Source organism: Castor canadensis, chromosome 15 (assembly GCF_047511655.1).
Source record: "Castor canadensis chromosome 15, mCasCan1.hap1v2, whole genome shotgun sequence".
Classification (NCBI taxonomy): Eukaryota; Metazoa; Chordata; class Mammalia; order Rodentia; family Castoridae; genus Castor; species Castor canadensis.
In genome coordinates, this window is record NC_133400.1 from 12,385,260 (window position 1) to 12,397,971 (window position 12,712).

General features: G+C 48.6%; 1 protein-coding gene across 1 annotated transcript in view; it reads left to right on the forward strand.

Annotated features, from left to right (window-relative positions):
- Fa2h (fatty acid 2-hydroxylase) overlaps positions 1-12,042 on the forward strand; it is a 51,560-nt gene extending 39,518 nt beyond the window's left edge. Inside the window, exons 4-7 of the mRNA XM_020179661.2 lie at positions 453-559; positions 6,772-6,944; positions 8,964-9,216; positions 10,699-12,042. Coding sequence (XP_020035250.1) covers positions 453-559; positions 6,772-6,944; positions 8,964-9,216; positions 10,699-10,778 — 613 coding nt within the window. The 3' untranslated portion in view covers positions 10,779-12,042. The remainder of the gene's footprint in view (positions 1-452; positions 560-6,771; positions 6,945-8,963; positions 9,217-10,698) is intronic.
- The last annotated feature ends 670 nt before the right edge of the window (positions 12,043-12,712 follow it).

The following is a 12,712-nucleotide window of genomic DNA, read 5'->3' on the forward strand; positions in this document are numbered from 1 at the left end:
TCACTGGGTCCTTCCCTAGAAGGCAGGAATATGCACTAAGCTCTTTGGGAAGGTGGGACATGCCATAGGTATAAACTGTTCCTGATCACGATCCTGTCCACTGAGTGGGGCCCCTGGTCTATTCTAGACTCCTAAATGGGGTCAGCAGCCTCTAATTTTGCCTGCAGTTAACTCCTCTGCCACAAGGGGTCAGTGTCTACCCAGCTGCACAGAATCTGTAGCCATGGGGACCCTGTTCTCTTCTGTCAATGACTCATCCCTGAGACAGTGGGAGATGGACTCACAGCCTCTTTCTCCTTCCCCTGCTCCCTACACCAGTGGCCCTTTGACCCCAGGTCTCCACATATTTTCTGCATGTGCTTTGGTGTGTGTCTCTAGGGAAGATGTCAACACCCCCCCACACACACACACAAAATGAATGTATCTCTCTCACCCTAATGGTCCTGTTGCAGGTACAGCGTTCCCATCGTCTGGGTGCCTCTGATGTTGTACCTCAGCTGGTCCTACTACCGAACCCTTGCCCAGGGCAATGTCAGGCTCTTCGCTTCCTTCACAACAGGTAACAACAGGTTCCTTCCTAACTTTCTCCCATTGATCCTAAAGGCAGGAGACCTGCATTCTCCGTGCTTCTGAGTTTCCAAGAGCACAGAACCCCAAACCACATCACAAATGCTTCTAAGTGGGGCCTATCTACAAAGAAATTTTGTTAGTCCCCTTGTCCCCAAAATGGATACAAAAATGAGCAACATATGAACAGAAATAAAACAAAGTCATTTGATGAGATGGCACAGCAATAAAAAGGCAGGGAAGTGGTTCTCATTGAGCCTAATAACAAGAAGTGTATTATCACTGGGCGCCAGTGGCTCACGCCTCTAATTCTAGCTACTTGAGAGGCTGAGATGGGGAGGATTGTGGTTCAAGGCCATCCTGGGCAAATAGTTCTCAAGACCCCATCTCTAAAATAACCAAAGCCAAATGGTCTGGAAATGTGGCTTAAGCGGTAGAGTGCCTGGTTTGCAAGTTCAAAGCCCTGAGTTCAAACCCCACTCCCACCAAAAAGAAAAAAAGTATATAGCCTAGAATTCTTTGTCAGGAAACTAAATGAAATTGCTACTTGAGGTGGCACAGCTGAGCGCTGCACTCAGATTGCTCTGTGGTCGTATCACAAATTGGCAGAGAAGCTGGGAGAGAAAGATTTGGGAGCATCCCAGTGGGTATCAAGCAAAGGGTCATACAGCAGAACCCCAGCTGGGAACAATACCTGCTCCCCTCACTGAGCCCTTAGCACACAGCTGGCGTGTGCTTCCCAGGGATTCTCATGGAAGCCTCCCCACAACCCCATGGGAAAAGCTCTGTCATCATCTCCTTCCTGTTCGAGGGAGTACAGTCATTCTACCATGTCTACATCTTCAAAACACCACTTGGTACTAAAAAAAAAAAAGTACACATACAATTTTGTCTTTCAATCTCAAAAATTAGTTAAAAATTGAGTTGAGTAGGCTGGATGTGGTGGCACATACCTGTAATCCCAGCACTTGGGAAGCACACACAGGAGAAAAATTCAAAACCAGCCTGGGCTACATAGTGAGACCCTGCCCCAAAAGACAAACAAACAAACAAAAAAACTGAATTGAGGAAATGAAGTCTCATGAATGTCAGGGTCACAGAGCCTAGGATATGGAGACACCCTCCCCTCAGCTTGTAGTCATGGGACAGGAAGAGATGTTGACATGGAGCATTGTCCAAAGAGCCTATAGAACGAAGTCTCTCAGGGTGGCCACTCCAGCCTCACAAGTTCCCTGCTTACCCTGAGCCTCTGGGTACATACCACCTGTCCTGGTTGTCTGTCTGGCATCTCAGGGAGGTGCTGGAATAACATGTCTCACAGGTAGACTTCCTGTCCTGATCACAGTTCATATTCCTGACTTGCTGTGCCAGCCACAAACTCCTTTCCCTGTGCTCCAAAGTTTTTCTTCTGCCACCTCCCCAGGATCAGCAAGTTGAGAGCCTCCTGTAGTATTGAGAGCCTCAGTGTATCCTTATCTAGGATGGGACAGGGATGAGCAAGCTACAGGAGGTCCCCCCAAGCCCAGCAGGGAGCTGCTCCTGATCACTGAGTGTTACCATGTGTGCCCTGAGAGCCAAGGTTACCCTTTTCTACCCACGCTGAATAGCTCAGCCACAGCACAGAGCTTGTTGCTCAGAGGCCTGCTCGCTGAATCGCCCACTGTCCACCCAGCGCTCCCCTAACAATCACCAACAGTGGCAGAGCCTCCAGGGATGGCAGTCGGAGGGGGAAGGGGACGCTGAAGCTTTGGCCCAGGGCCCTCTGCTGGATTCCTCCAGAGATGCCACTCAGTACCAGCTCCAACCGGATGGGCAGACAGGGTGATGCTGGGGTGAGGAGGCGGGTGGAGGCTTGACCTATAGGAGGGGGCTGTTCTGCATAGCAGAGATGGTGATTTGAGGGCTTTGCAGCACCTCAGGCCTCTGCAGACAGCTGAAGTGTGCTTGCGTAATAAAGGTTCAGTGTGGATCCAGGGCTAGTAAGTTCGTGACTGAGATGCCAGCAGCAGTGGTATGAGATATGCCACATGCCTCTCTCATCCCCCAGCCCATCTTGCCAGGCACAAGCCACAGGCAGAGCAAATAAAAGTCCTCAAAGCAAGGCAAGGAGACGCTCAATGGGGTCTCAGTGCAGCTGCCAGACACAGGACATCCTAGAATATAAATGCAGAAGAATTGGGGTGCCAAGAAGTAGTACAAGCTGAAGGAAGACACCATTTCAAGGTTGAAATTTCTAGACACATGTATGAAGATGCAGATTCGGAAGGCTCTCCAGAATTCATCAGGACTGTTAGGCTCCCTGGGAGCATGTTAACATGAGGCCAAACTGAACCTCTACTGATCAGAGTTCAAAATGACGATGCCATGTCCAATGTGCTGTGGGAGCCCTGGCAAAGGTCAAGAGCAAAGCCCACAGCCAGGGAAAGCTCCTGTGTGTTGAGAGCTACGTGGCAAGCGAGGGCACCAGCAGCTCTGGTGAGCCAAGGTAACTCCTCCTCCCTCACCCAGGGACCCTCAAGAGTTCTGCAAGGAGAATCAAGAGAAGCAGAGTGGCCGGGTGTGCAGTTCAAGAGTTAACACATTTGCTCAGTAAGCACGAGGCCCTGAGTTCAAAACCCCAGTGCCATCAAAAAAAATTTTTTTAATAATAAATACAATATAGCAGAGTATTTAAAAAGAAATGGAGAGTAAAAGTAGGACTGCTGGAGATATTAATATATAATAAAACATTACTCTTATTATATAACCTAACATGTACATTCATCATATAATCAGGTCATGTATTACCTTCACCCTAACAATAGCCGTTCAAGAAAGGTGGGATATTTTGCTGTTGAGAAAACCATAATGTAGAGGTAGGGAAGAGCCAGGTTAGAGCACAGGTGTGCAAATCCAGAGCCCCTGCCCTGCATGCTCTGCAGAACCCCAGCAGTGTCGGGGCTTTCCTGAAAGCAGGGCCTCTTGCCAACAAAGCAGGCCAGCCAAGGCTAAATGACCACTTTTGGCCAAAGCCAGCAAAGCTGTTAGGCAAGTGCTTTGTCCTAAAGGTGGACATGGCTGGCCCCACTGATGAGAGATGTCAAACCAGATTTTTTGTTGGTGTTGTTTCTTATTTTGTTTTTGTTTGCCTTGTTTGCTTTGTTTTTGCAGTACTAGGGTTTAAACTCAGGGCTTTACTCTTGCTAAGCAGGCAATCTGCCACTTGAACCATACCTCCATCCCATCACACCAGTTTGAAACCTGTCTTATGCTGGGTGCTGGTGGCTCATGACTGCAATCCTAGCTACTCAGGAGGCAGAAATCAGGAGGATTGAGGTTCAAAGGCAGCCCAGGCGAATAGTTTGTGAGACCTTATCTTGAAAACACCCAACATAAAAGATGGGCTGGCAAAGTGGCTCAAGCAGTACAATGCCTGCCTAGCAAGCATGAGGCCCTGAGTTCAAACCCCAGTGCCACCCCAAAAAAAAAGAAGAAAAAAAGAAATCCATTTACCCGTTTTGAGAGAGATGGAGCCTTTGCAAACGTATCCTGGCTACATCACTTATTGCTTCCCAGATACATGGAGATTTGTTTGGAGCCGTGTTTCAGAACGGGACTTGCCCTGAGTGTGGTCAAAGAGCTGGAGGTCACCCCTGCCTCCTGCCTTTCTGGGCTTTCATCCTTCCTCAGCTGCCACCATGGTCATCAGCATTTGCCTGCCCACAGCATGCAAATGGCTCCAGCCCTATAGGAGAACCTCCTTAACTGAAACTGAACTTGTCCCATGGGAGTGGCACAGATGAAATCTCATCCATGCACAGCCTGTCACAGAGGTTTCCCTCTACCTCTTATTGTCCAGCAAGTCTCTGTATTTGATGTGTTAAGTTCTGGAGCTATAAAAGAAAGACCTAGACCCTGCCCATAAAATTCTCATCACCTAGTGGGAGGTGAAGGAGCAAAATGACACCCATAGTACACTGTGGATGAGGATGATGTAGGACGTAGCAGGAGCCACAGACCAGCCAGGTGTGGGCAAAGGCATCTGCTCAGCCTCACTCGTGAGCTGAATCTCCAGGGATAAGGAAGGGGGAATGGGGGATGATGAGACATGCTAGGGAAGAAAACATGACCAAATTTATAGAGCTAGGGAAAGAACATGGCAAATCTAAGGAGCCACAGTGGTGTGGTTTGGTTTGGCCCCAGTATGGGTGATGGGGAAAAGAAGCAGGGACATGTATGGAGGAACCCTCGGTGTGGGGATGGACTTTGTCTGAAGGCCATGAGGCACCATAGAAGATTTTAGCAGGGTGTGGAGGCAGGAGTTGGGGGCGGGGCTGATGCTGCCATGAGAAGCAAGAGGTGTCAAGGTAATGGGATTATGAGCAGTGAACTGACCCAAGATAGTGATACAATCAACTTTTCTAGGGGGAAGAAGGAACTGGGGTTTGAATCCAGGCCTTACCCTTGCTAGGCAGGTACTCTATCACTCAAGATGTACTCCAGCCCTTTCCAAGATAGCTATAAAGATATATAAGTGATAGATGATAGCTAGCTAGCTAGATAGATAGATAGACAGTGATAGATTGATTTAAATTGAAGGCCGGGCATGGTGGTACACATCTGTAATCTCAGCACTCAGAAAGCTGAAACAGGAGGATGGCAAGTTGAGGCCAGCCTGGGCTTCATAGTAAGACCATGTCTCAAAAAAAAAAGAAAGAAAAAACAGTTTAAATTGAGGTGATATTTGCATTCTGTAAAGCTATTTTAAAGTGACTAGCTCAGCGGCCTTTGGTACAGTCACAACGTTGTACAACCACCACCTCTGTCTAGTTCCAAAACATTGTCATCACCCCAAAAGCAAACCCTGTGCCCATTGAGCAGTTGTTCCTTACTTCCCCTCTCCCAGCCGCCAGCAACCACCAGTCTGCTTTCTGTCTCCACCAATTTACCCATTCCGGGCTTTATATATAAATGGAGTTATGCCCTCTGTGACCTTTTGTGTCTGGCTTTTTTCACTTTGCCGGGAAATCTTAAGGAAGAGTTGCTGACAGCACTTAGTGAGTACTGGCCGTGGGGGAGGGGATAAGTTGAGCCTGAATCCTGTGGTAATGTGTGCGAGTCAGTAACCGTCACTGAGGAGGGAGCCCAAGAGGAACATCCCAGATTGGCTGAGCAGGGCAGGGCAGGAAGAAAAACTTGCTTCATTTGGAGGAGTTAGCACTGGGGGCTAACACCTGAGGATGTCCATCCAGGGCTGGGTTGCAGGTTTAGATCTGGGGGTGTCACAAGCTTATGTTGTGTAGTCAGGGATCGAGCAGAGAAGGTAGAGGGTCAATCAACCCTGGGGGCCAGAGGCAGAGCTTCCACAATGGAGCCTGAGAAGGGACATCTGGTCACATGAATCGACAACTCAGAATAAACTGAAAACCACTGAGTTACACACTTTACTTGGGTGAATTGTATAGTATGAGAATTATATTTTGATAAAGCTGCTATTTAAAGAGAGTGAGGAAGTATAGCGGAGGCAATGGGTTGTGGGGAAGAGGACTATGCTTAGGGGAGTAGGGATAGGCTTGGAGAAAGCTGGGCAAGAGCTGAAGGGACAAGGTTTGAAGTCCCTGTGAGGACACAGGGTGAATGAAATGGAGAAAATCAATGAGAACAGCAGGGACTGCGCTGTCATCAGATGCTTGGATTCGAGGGCCTTGCACTTGAAACAACTACATCTGCCCAGCTTCCGTCTCCACCCAGGCTGGTCATTTTCACCTCTTTCAAGTGGTCCTCACTTGCTGAGTTTCAGTCTTGTCTGCTGAGATACTTGTACTTCCCGCCCCAGACTCCAGTTGTTAATTTCATCCATCAATGACCCGCTGGCTCTACTAGCTTTGTTGGGATTGTCCCCTTCTCCTCCCGCGGCCACTGAGGCAAGGTCACCTTTCCAGACAAAGGTCCAGCACCCAGCCAGAGCTGCTCCTCTTACAGTCACTGTAAGAAAGACATCTGTTATCTGCCCAGTAGCCCCATTGCCCTGGCAAAGGGTCCCACAATGAGCCCAGTACAGATGCTCACTGCCTTCTTCCCAGTTTGACCCAGGGCGTCTCAGTGTGGCCTGATCATCGTTGCTGGACAAAGCAACTGACCAGGGTGATCAGGTGGGGACCTCCAGAGCCACCAGTGCACTGGGGCTTATTAGCCCTGACCATGCCTCTCTCTGGCCCCCTGCAGAGTACTCAGTGGCAGTGCCCAAGTCCGTGTTCCCCGGGCTCTTCATGCTGGGGATGTTCCTTTGGAGCCTCATCGAGTACCTCATCCACCGCTTCCTGTTCCACATGAAGCCCCCCAGTGACAGCTATTACCTCATCACGCTGCATTTTGTCATGCACGGCCAGCACCACAAGGTGAGTGGCCCCAGTCCTGTCCCAGGGCCTGCAGCCAGCGTTGCAGCTGCAACTAACTCCTGGGAATGGCGGGTCTTCCTGGGTGTCTGGCTCTGTTGGGAACAAGGGGGACCAATGGTGTTTAGTATTTCTCTGAGCCAGGCATGTGTGTCTGCACGTGCACATACACTCAAACATTGTACCTCCACCATCATTATTAATACCAGGCACTCTGCATTACCCTCATGCATCCTCCCACAACTCGAGTATTCACTCACTCATTCATTCATCCAACGAATGCTCATTAGGTACCTATTACGTGCCAGGCACTATGCTAGACATCAGTGAACAAAACAGACAAAAGCCTCTCCCTTGTGGAACTTCTGCCTGAAGATAGTGCTATGGTACTCCCACGACATACAGAGGAACCTGAGGCTTAGAGAAATAACCTAACTAAGGAACTTGCCCAAGGTCACACCTGACAGCCAGACTGTTGGGCCTCGTTCTTCAAACCCCTGTGTCAACCACCCACCACTCTGGAGCTCTTTAAGGACTATATGACTTTCCCAGAAGCTGGGACAGGAAGGCAGGTCTGCCCCTAAGGAAGCTACATTCTCCCTGGTGGCTTCTTTGTCCTGTGCTGTGCTTCCTATGCTCCTTGGCCTGTCCCAGGGTAACAGAACCCCATATTTCCAGCTCCTCAAAAGTGAGTCCCAGCCGGGCATCGGTGGCTCACACCTATAATCCTAGCTACTCAGGAGGCAGAGATCAAGAGGATCATGGTTCAAAGCCAGCCCAGACAAATAGTTTGCCAGACCCTATCTTGAAAAAATACCTAACATAAAAAGGGTTGGGGTATTGGCTCATGGTGAAGACCCTGAGTTCAAGCCCCAGTACCACAAAAAAAAAAAAGTGAGTCCCTTTCTCCACACTTTGTTCCCCAATGGGTGGTAATTAGAAAATGTGGCAGATATGATATTTTTAAAACATGAATTCAGATGTGGAAAAAAAAAAAAAAACCTAAAATTCAAGACCCATTCATTGCCGTTACTCAGCTTGAGTTTCACTTTGGTTTCTCTTTAGCAACTCAGGCTAGTTTATCTGATGAGCTCAGCCAGACTCAGGACTTTATTGGCTGACTTGGAGCGTTCTCGGGATGGTCAGGGAGGTGCCCCTCCCTATTTTCCCTAGAGTGGGTCCGTATTCCAGGGACCCTGCCTAGCAGCCAATCTTGGATGGGTGTCTGGTCCTGGGTCAACTTGCCAATCAGGTATGCTCTAACAGGTTCCATGGCCTACACCCGGACCTGACCAGTGCTTGCTCCAAGTCAGTCTACAACCCACTGGGTCCCTGCTCTTCAGGAAATGAATCCATGGCCATGTCCCTCATCCTACTAGCAATGCCTTTTCACATCCGCTGCCTACTGTCTGCTACGTTTCCCATCCCTAGAGACACAGGAACCTTCTAGAAGCCACTCTGGGCTCCAGGGTACTGCTCACCAAGTAGTCTCTAAAATCTTAGCCTCTGTCAAGACCTTCAGCCTTTAAAGCTCAAGAGCCACAGGCTTGGCCCCTTTAGTTGTCTGGTCACTGTGACAGCTGGGGACTGAGGGTGAGGAGAGCATCTCATTCTTATTTCCAGAATCATCTCACTACAGAAACTACGTTAATTCCAACTTTCTGCACTCAGAGACCACATCAGTCCTCAGTCACCACAAAGCCCCTCTGGCCAGAGACCTGGCATTTGGAGACAGCAAGTTCCAGACTCAAGTGACCTCTATATGGAACATGAAGTGTACTTGGCAGTTTGCCAGGGCCTGTGCTGGTTTGGAAATGGGGAACAAAACACTCTCTCTAGGTCTTTCAGGCTTGGTGACCTGCTCTTCCCAAAGCCATCGAAGGTTCCATACCTACCTGTGACAGGTTGCTGGCCCCTCACTGGAATGTCTGCTTCTCTGCCCCATCCTCCACGGGGATCATCTTTGGCGTGGCATGCTGGGGTCCAGGGCTGCCTCTGATACTTGGCCCTCTGTATCCACAGTCACCCTTCGACGGCTCCCGCCTGGTCTTCCCTCCTGTGCCAGCCTCTCTGGTGGTTGCCTTCTTCTACATACTCCTGAGACTCAGCCTGCCTGAAGCAGTGGGGGGCACTATGTTTGCTGGTGGCCTCCTGGGCTATGTCCTCTATGACATGACCCATTACTACCTACACTTCGGCTCGCCACACAAGGGCTCCTACCTGTACAGCCTGAAGGCCCACCACGTCAAGCATCACTTTGAACACCAGAAATCAGGTGAGGACAGGCCAGCCCTTCCCAACCTCCCGTATTTGTTGACTTATTTGACAAATACTGTTGAGCCCTACCAAGAACCTGGCTCTTTTCAGGGTACTGGACATATACACAGGACTCTGTCCCCACTATTCACTGGTGCAGGTGACTATGCAGAGACAGGCAAACAAAGAAATCAGTAAATGGTAAAGACAATGTCAGGTATAAAGTGCCATAAGAAAAGAAAGCAAGGTTGTATTTGAAGAATCTCGTGGGTGCAAGAGGGTCCAGCACTGTCCAGTAAAATACTATGTGGACCACATAAGTGCTTTCAGACTTTCTGGTGACTACATTAAAAAGTTAAGAACAGCCAGGTGTCTGTGGCTCACGCCTATAATCCTGGCTACTCAGAAGGCAGAGACCAGGAGGATCATGATTCAAAGCTAGCCAGGGCAGATAGTTCATGAGATTCTATCTCAAAAAACCCTGTCACAAAAAATTGGGCTGGTGGAGTGGCTCAAAGTGAAGGCCCTGAGTTCAAGCCCTAGTACCACACACAAAAAAAGTTAAGAATAAACAGATGAATGGAATTTTAATGATATACTTATTTAACCCAATACAACCAAATTATTACCACTTAGATGTAATCAGCATAAACATATCATTAATGAACTATCTTACATTTCTACTTTCAAACAAAAGCTTCAAAGTCCACAGTGTATTATGCACTGACATCTCAATTTGGATGCTGAATTTTCATTGGGAATACTTGATCTACCTCTACATATTTTGTAAAATCTGTAGTTTCTTAAAAAAAAGAAGTAGATTTGCAAATGTAAGTTGTCCAAACATGCTGAAATGTTTTCTAGCAATTGAATCAAGTATCTGTTTTTACATTAAAATTAATTTGAGGAGCTGGTAGAGTGGCTCAAGCAGTAAGAGTGCCTATCTAGCAAGCATGAGGCCCTGAGTTCAAAACTCAGTGCTGCCAAAACAGAAAAATTAACTTGAATTCAATTTAATCAGAAATTCAGTTCCTCTGAAGCTCCAGTTCTCAGTAGCTACATGTGGGCAGAGGCTACTGTGTTTGACAGCAAAGCTCTAGTTAAAATGGTCCAAGAAGGAGTTACTGAAGATGTCATTGTAGCTGAGACCTAAATAAAAAGCATCCCAAAAGCAATAGCCCTGGGGCAGGAATGAACTTGGTTCCATAAGAAAGAGGGAAAAACTGAAGGTAAGAGAGAGGGAAGAAGAGGTGGGCAGGGACAGGCTGACCCAGGAATTCAGGGTAGATAAAGAATTTGGGCTTATTCCAACTAGAATTTCCATTAGAAATTCAGGTGCCCTGCCCTTGGCTTCTGCCAGGATGTTGGAGTTAGAGACCAACAATATAGGTGTTGAAGTCTTCCCTGGAATCTGGCTCTACCCTGGGTCTATCCCCAAGTAAATTTATCTCTGTTTCTTCACCAGTACCTCATCTTCTCCCCCATTTGTCTCCCTCTCTAGGATTTGGCATCAGTACTAAGTTGTGGGATTACTTTTTCCACACCCTCATCCCGGAGGAACCCCACCCGAAGATGCAGTGACAACTCCCAGCCCCTTCATCCTGCCCTCATTCCAGCCCTGGCCCCTGCTCTTATCATCCACCCCTCCCCTCCATCCAGATCCTGCTAAGAAAATTGGCTTGGGCGGGCAGGGCGGGCTTTGTCCAGTCCTGAAGTTTTGTGGAAGGGGCTAAGGAGACCCTGAGGGAGGACTGCCCTTCTGGTTCATCGTGGGAGGGGCCACATCCTCTTGATGGCCAGGTGGCCCTTGGGGACTGGCTCCTTCACAGAGCATCCTGTCTTCTCCACTGGTATTCTCGGCTGAGCCTCAGCCCATAGGAGGGATTCAGGGCTCAGCCAAAGTGCCTAGGGGCATGAAGGAAACTGACCCCACCTGTGCCTTAATGCAAGCCCCCCACATAGTGGGAGGAGCAATGACAGCAGGGGCGGGACATGCAGACCCTCCTGCCCTTGGTGGCTCTGAGGTAAATGAAAAGCTCTCACAAGAAGAGATGCATGATGCCTCCCCTGGGCCACCTCCTGGACTCCAGGGCAGCCCCTCTGGTCCCTGCCAGCCATAGATGCCAGCTGACTCAGCTGCAATACTCTGACCCTCACATAGCCAGCTCTCACCTGCCTGGGCAGATGGCCTGAGAATGGCTGGTGGGACCTCTGGCCCCTTCCTTGGGAATCACCAGCTGCTCTACCCATCTCTCCGCTGCTCCAGAACTACAAAACTTCTCCCAACAGAGGCCGAAGAGGCTTCTCCATTGGTGGGAGCCCCACTGCAGCCCCCACCACTCTTGGCCTCCACCTGGCACAGGTGGACCTCTGCCCCCACTCAGGACCCTCCTAGCCAGTGCTTCCTGAAGCCAAGAAGGGACCTTCAAGCCTTGTCTCCCTCTGTGCATCCCAGACCCCACAGAGGAGACTCCTATCCACTCTTTCTTGCAACCAAAACCCTCACTGCTCCCGAGAGGGTCTTATTTATAAATTACATAAATGTCCTTAGTTTGGCCACAGACCAAGTAAGCTGGTCAGACTGCACTTTCTAATCCTGCGTGTTGCGTCTACATAAAAAATCGTTTTTGCCTTGTTTCTCGCTTACCCACAAACCATTACTACTTGAAACTTGTCAAAAACTCAATGGACTAAAGAGAGCAGTGTGACCGATCCTGTGATTTCTACTGTTTACTGCGAGGCTATTTAAAGATTTTGGAATAAATATACAAAACTACACTTGTGAAATAAAGATGTAAATAAATTGTATATTTTGAAAAATAAAGTATCAAAAAGAAACCAACAAGGACCCGTGGCTGTTTATTGATGGAGACTCAATCAGACTCCATTATAACTGGGAAGGTACAGTGGGATGGGGTGGGTTGGGGAGGGGTCCAACAGAGAGCAGAGGTTTTAATCACCAACCAAGTTGTGCAGAATTGCTGGGATGGGGGACAATAAAAAGCCAAGTGTCTCTTATCCTCTTACTCAGTTTTATTGCTGTTTTTCAATTCTCTGTAGATAGCATCTCCCCTTAGTGCCTGCATCTGGGGGAATTGCTCCCACAGCCACCTTGATGTACCACTGAGGAGGGAGCTCTAATGCAATTTATCCAACTCCATCTGAGACTCACCAAGAACGTTTACTGTTTGCTCAGAAGACCTATTTAAATTCTGATCAGTGTAAAGTAAATGACTCTAGCAATTTTCCTTGCCTGAATTCTCCATCAAAGACCCAGCTGCCCTGGCCAAGAACGGGTCCAAGCCATAGTATTTCTGCCTAGTGTAGTGCTTGTACTTCCAGACCTGCTATCTTTCCGCAGGCGGGAAAAACTGCCCTCTTAATTCTACTTCATTCCATTCCTCTGTTGGCCCTGGCCTCTGATCTCTGCTTTTGAACTTTGTACGATTTCTGATGGTGCTCAGCACAATGACCAACTTGTAACAGGGCCCAATAAATGTCAGTCTTGTTTCAAT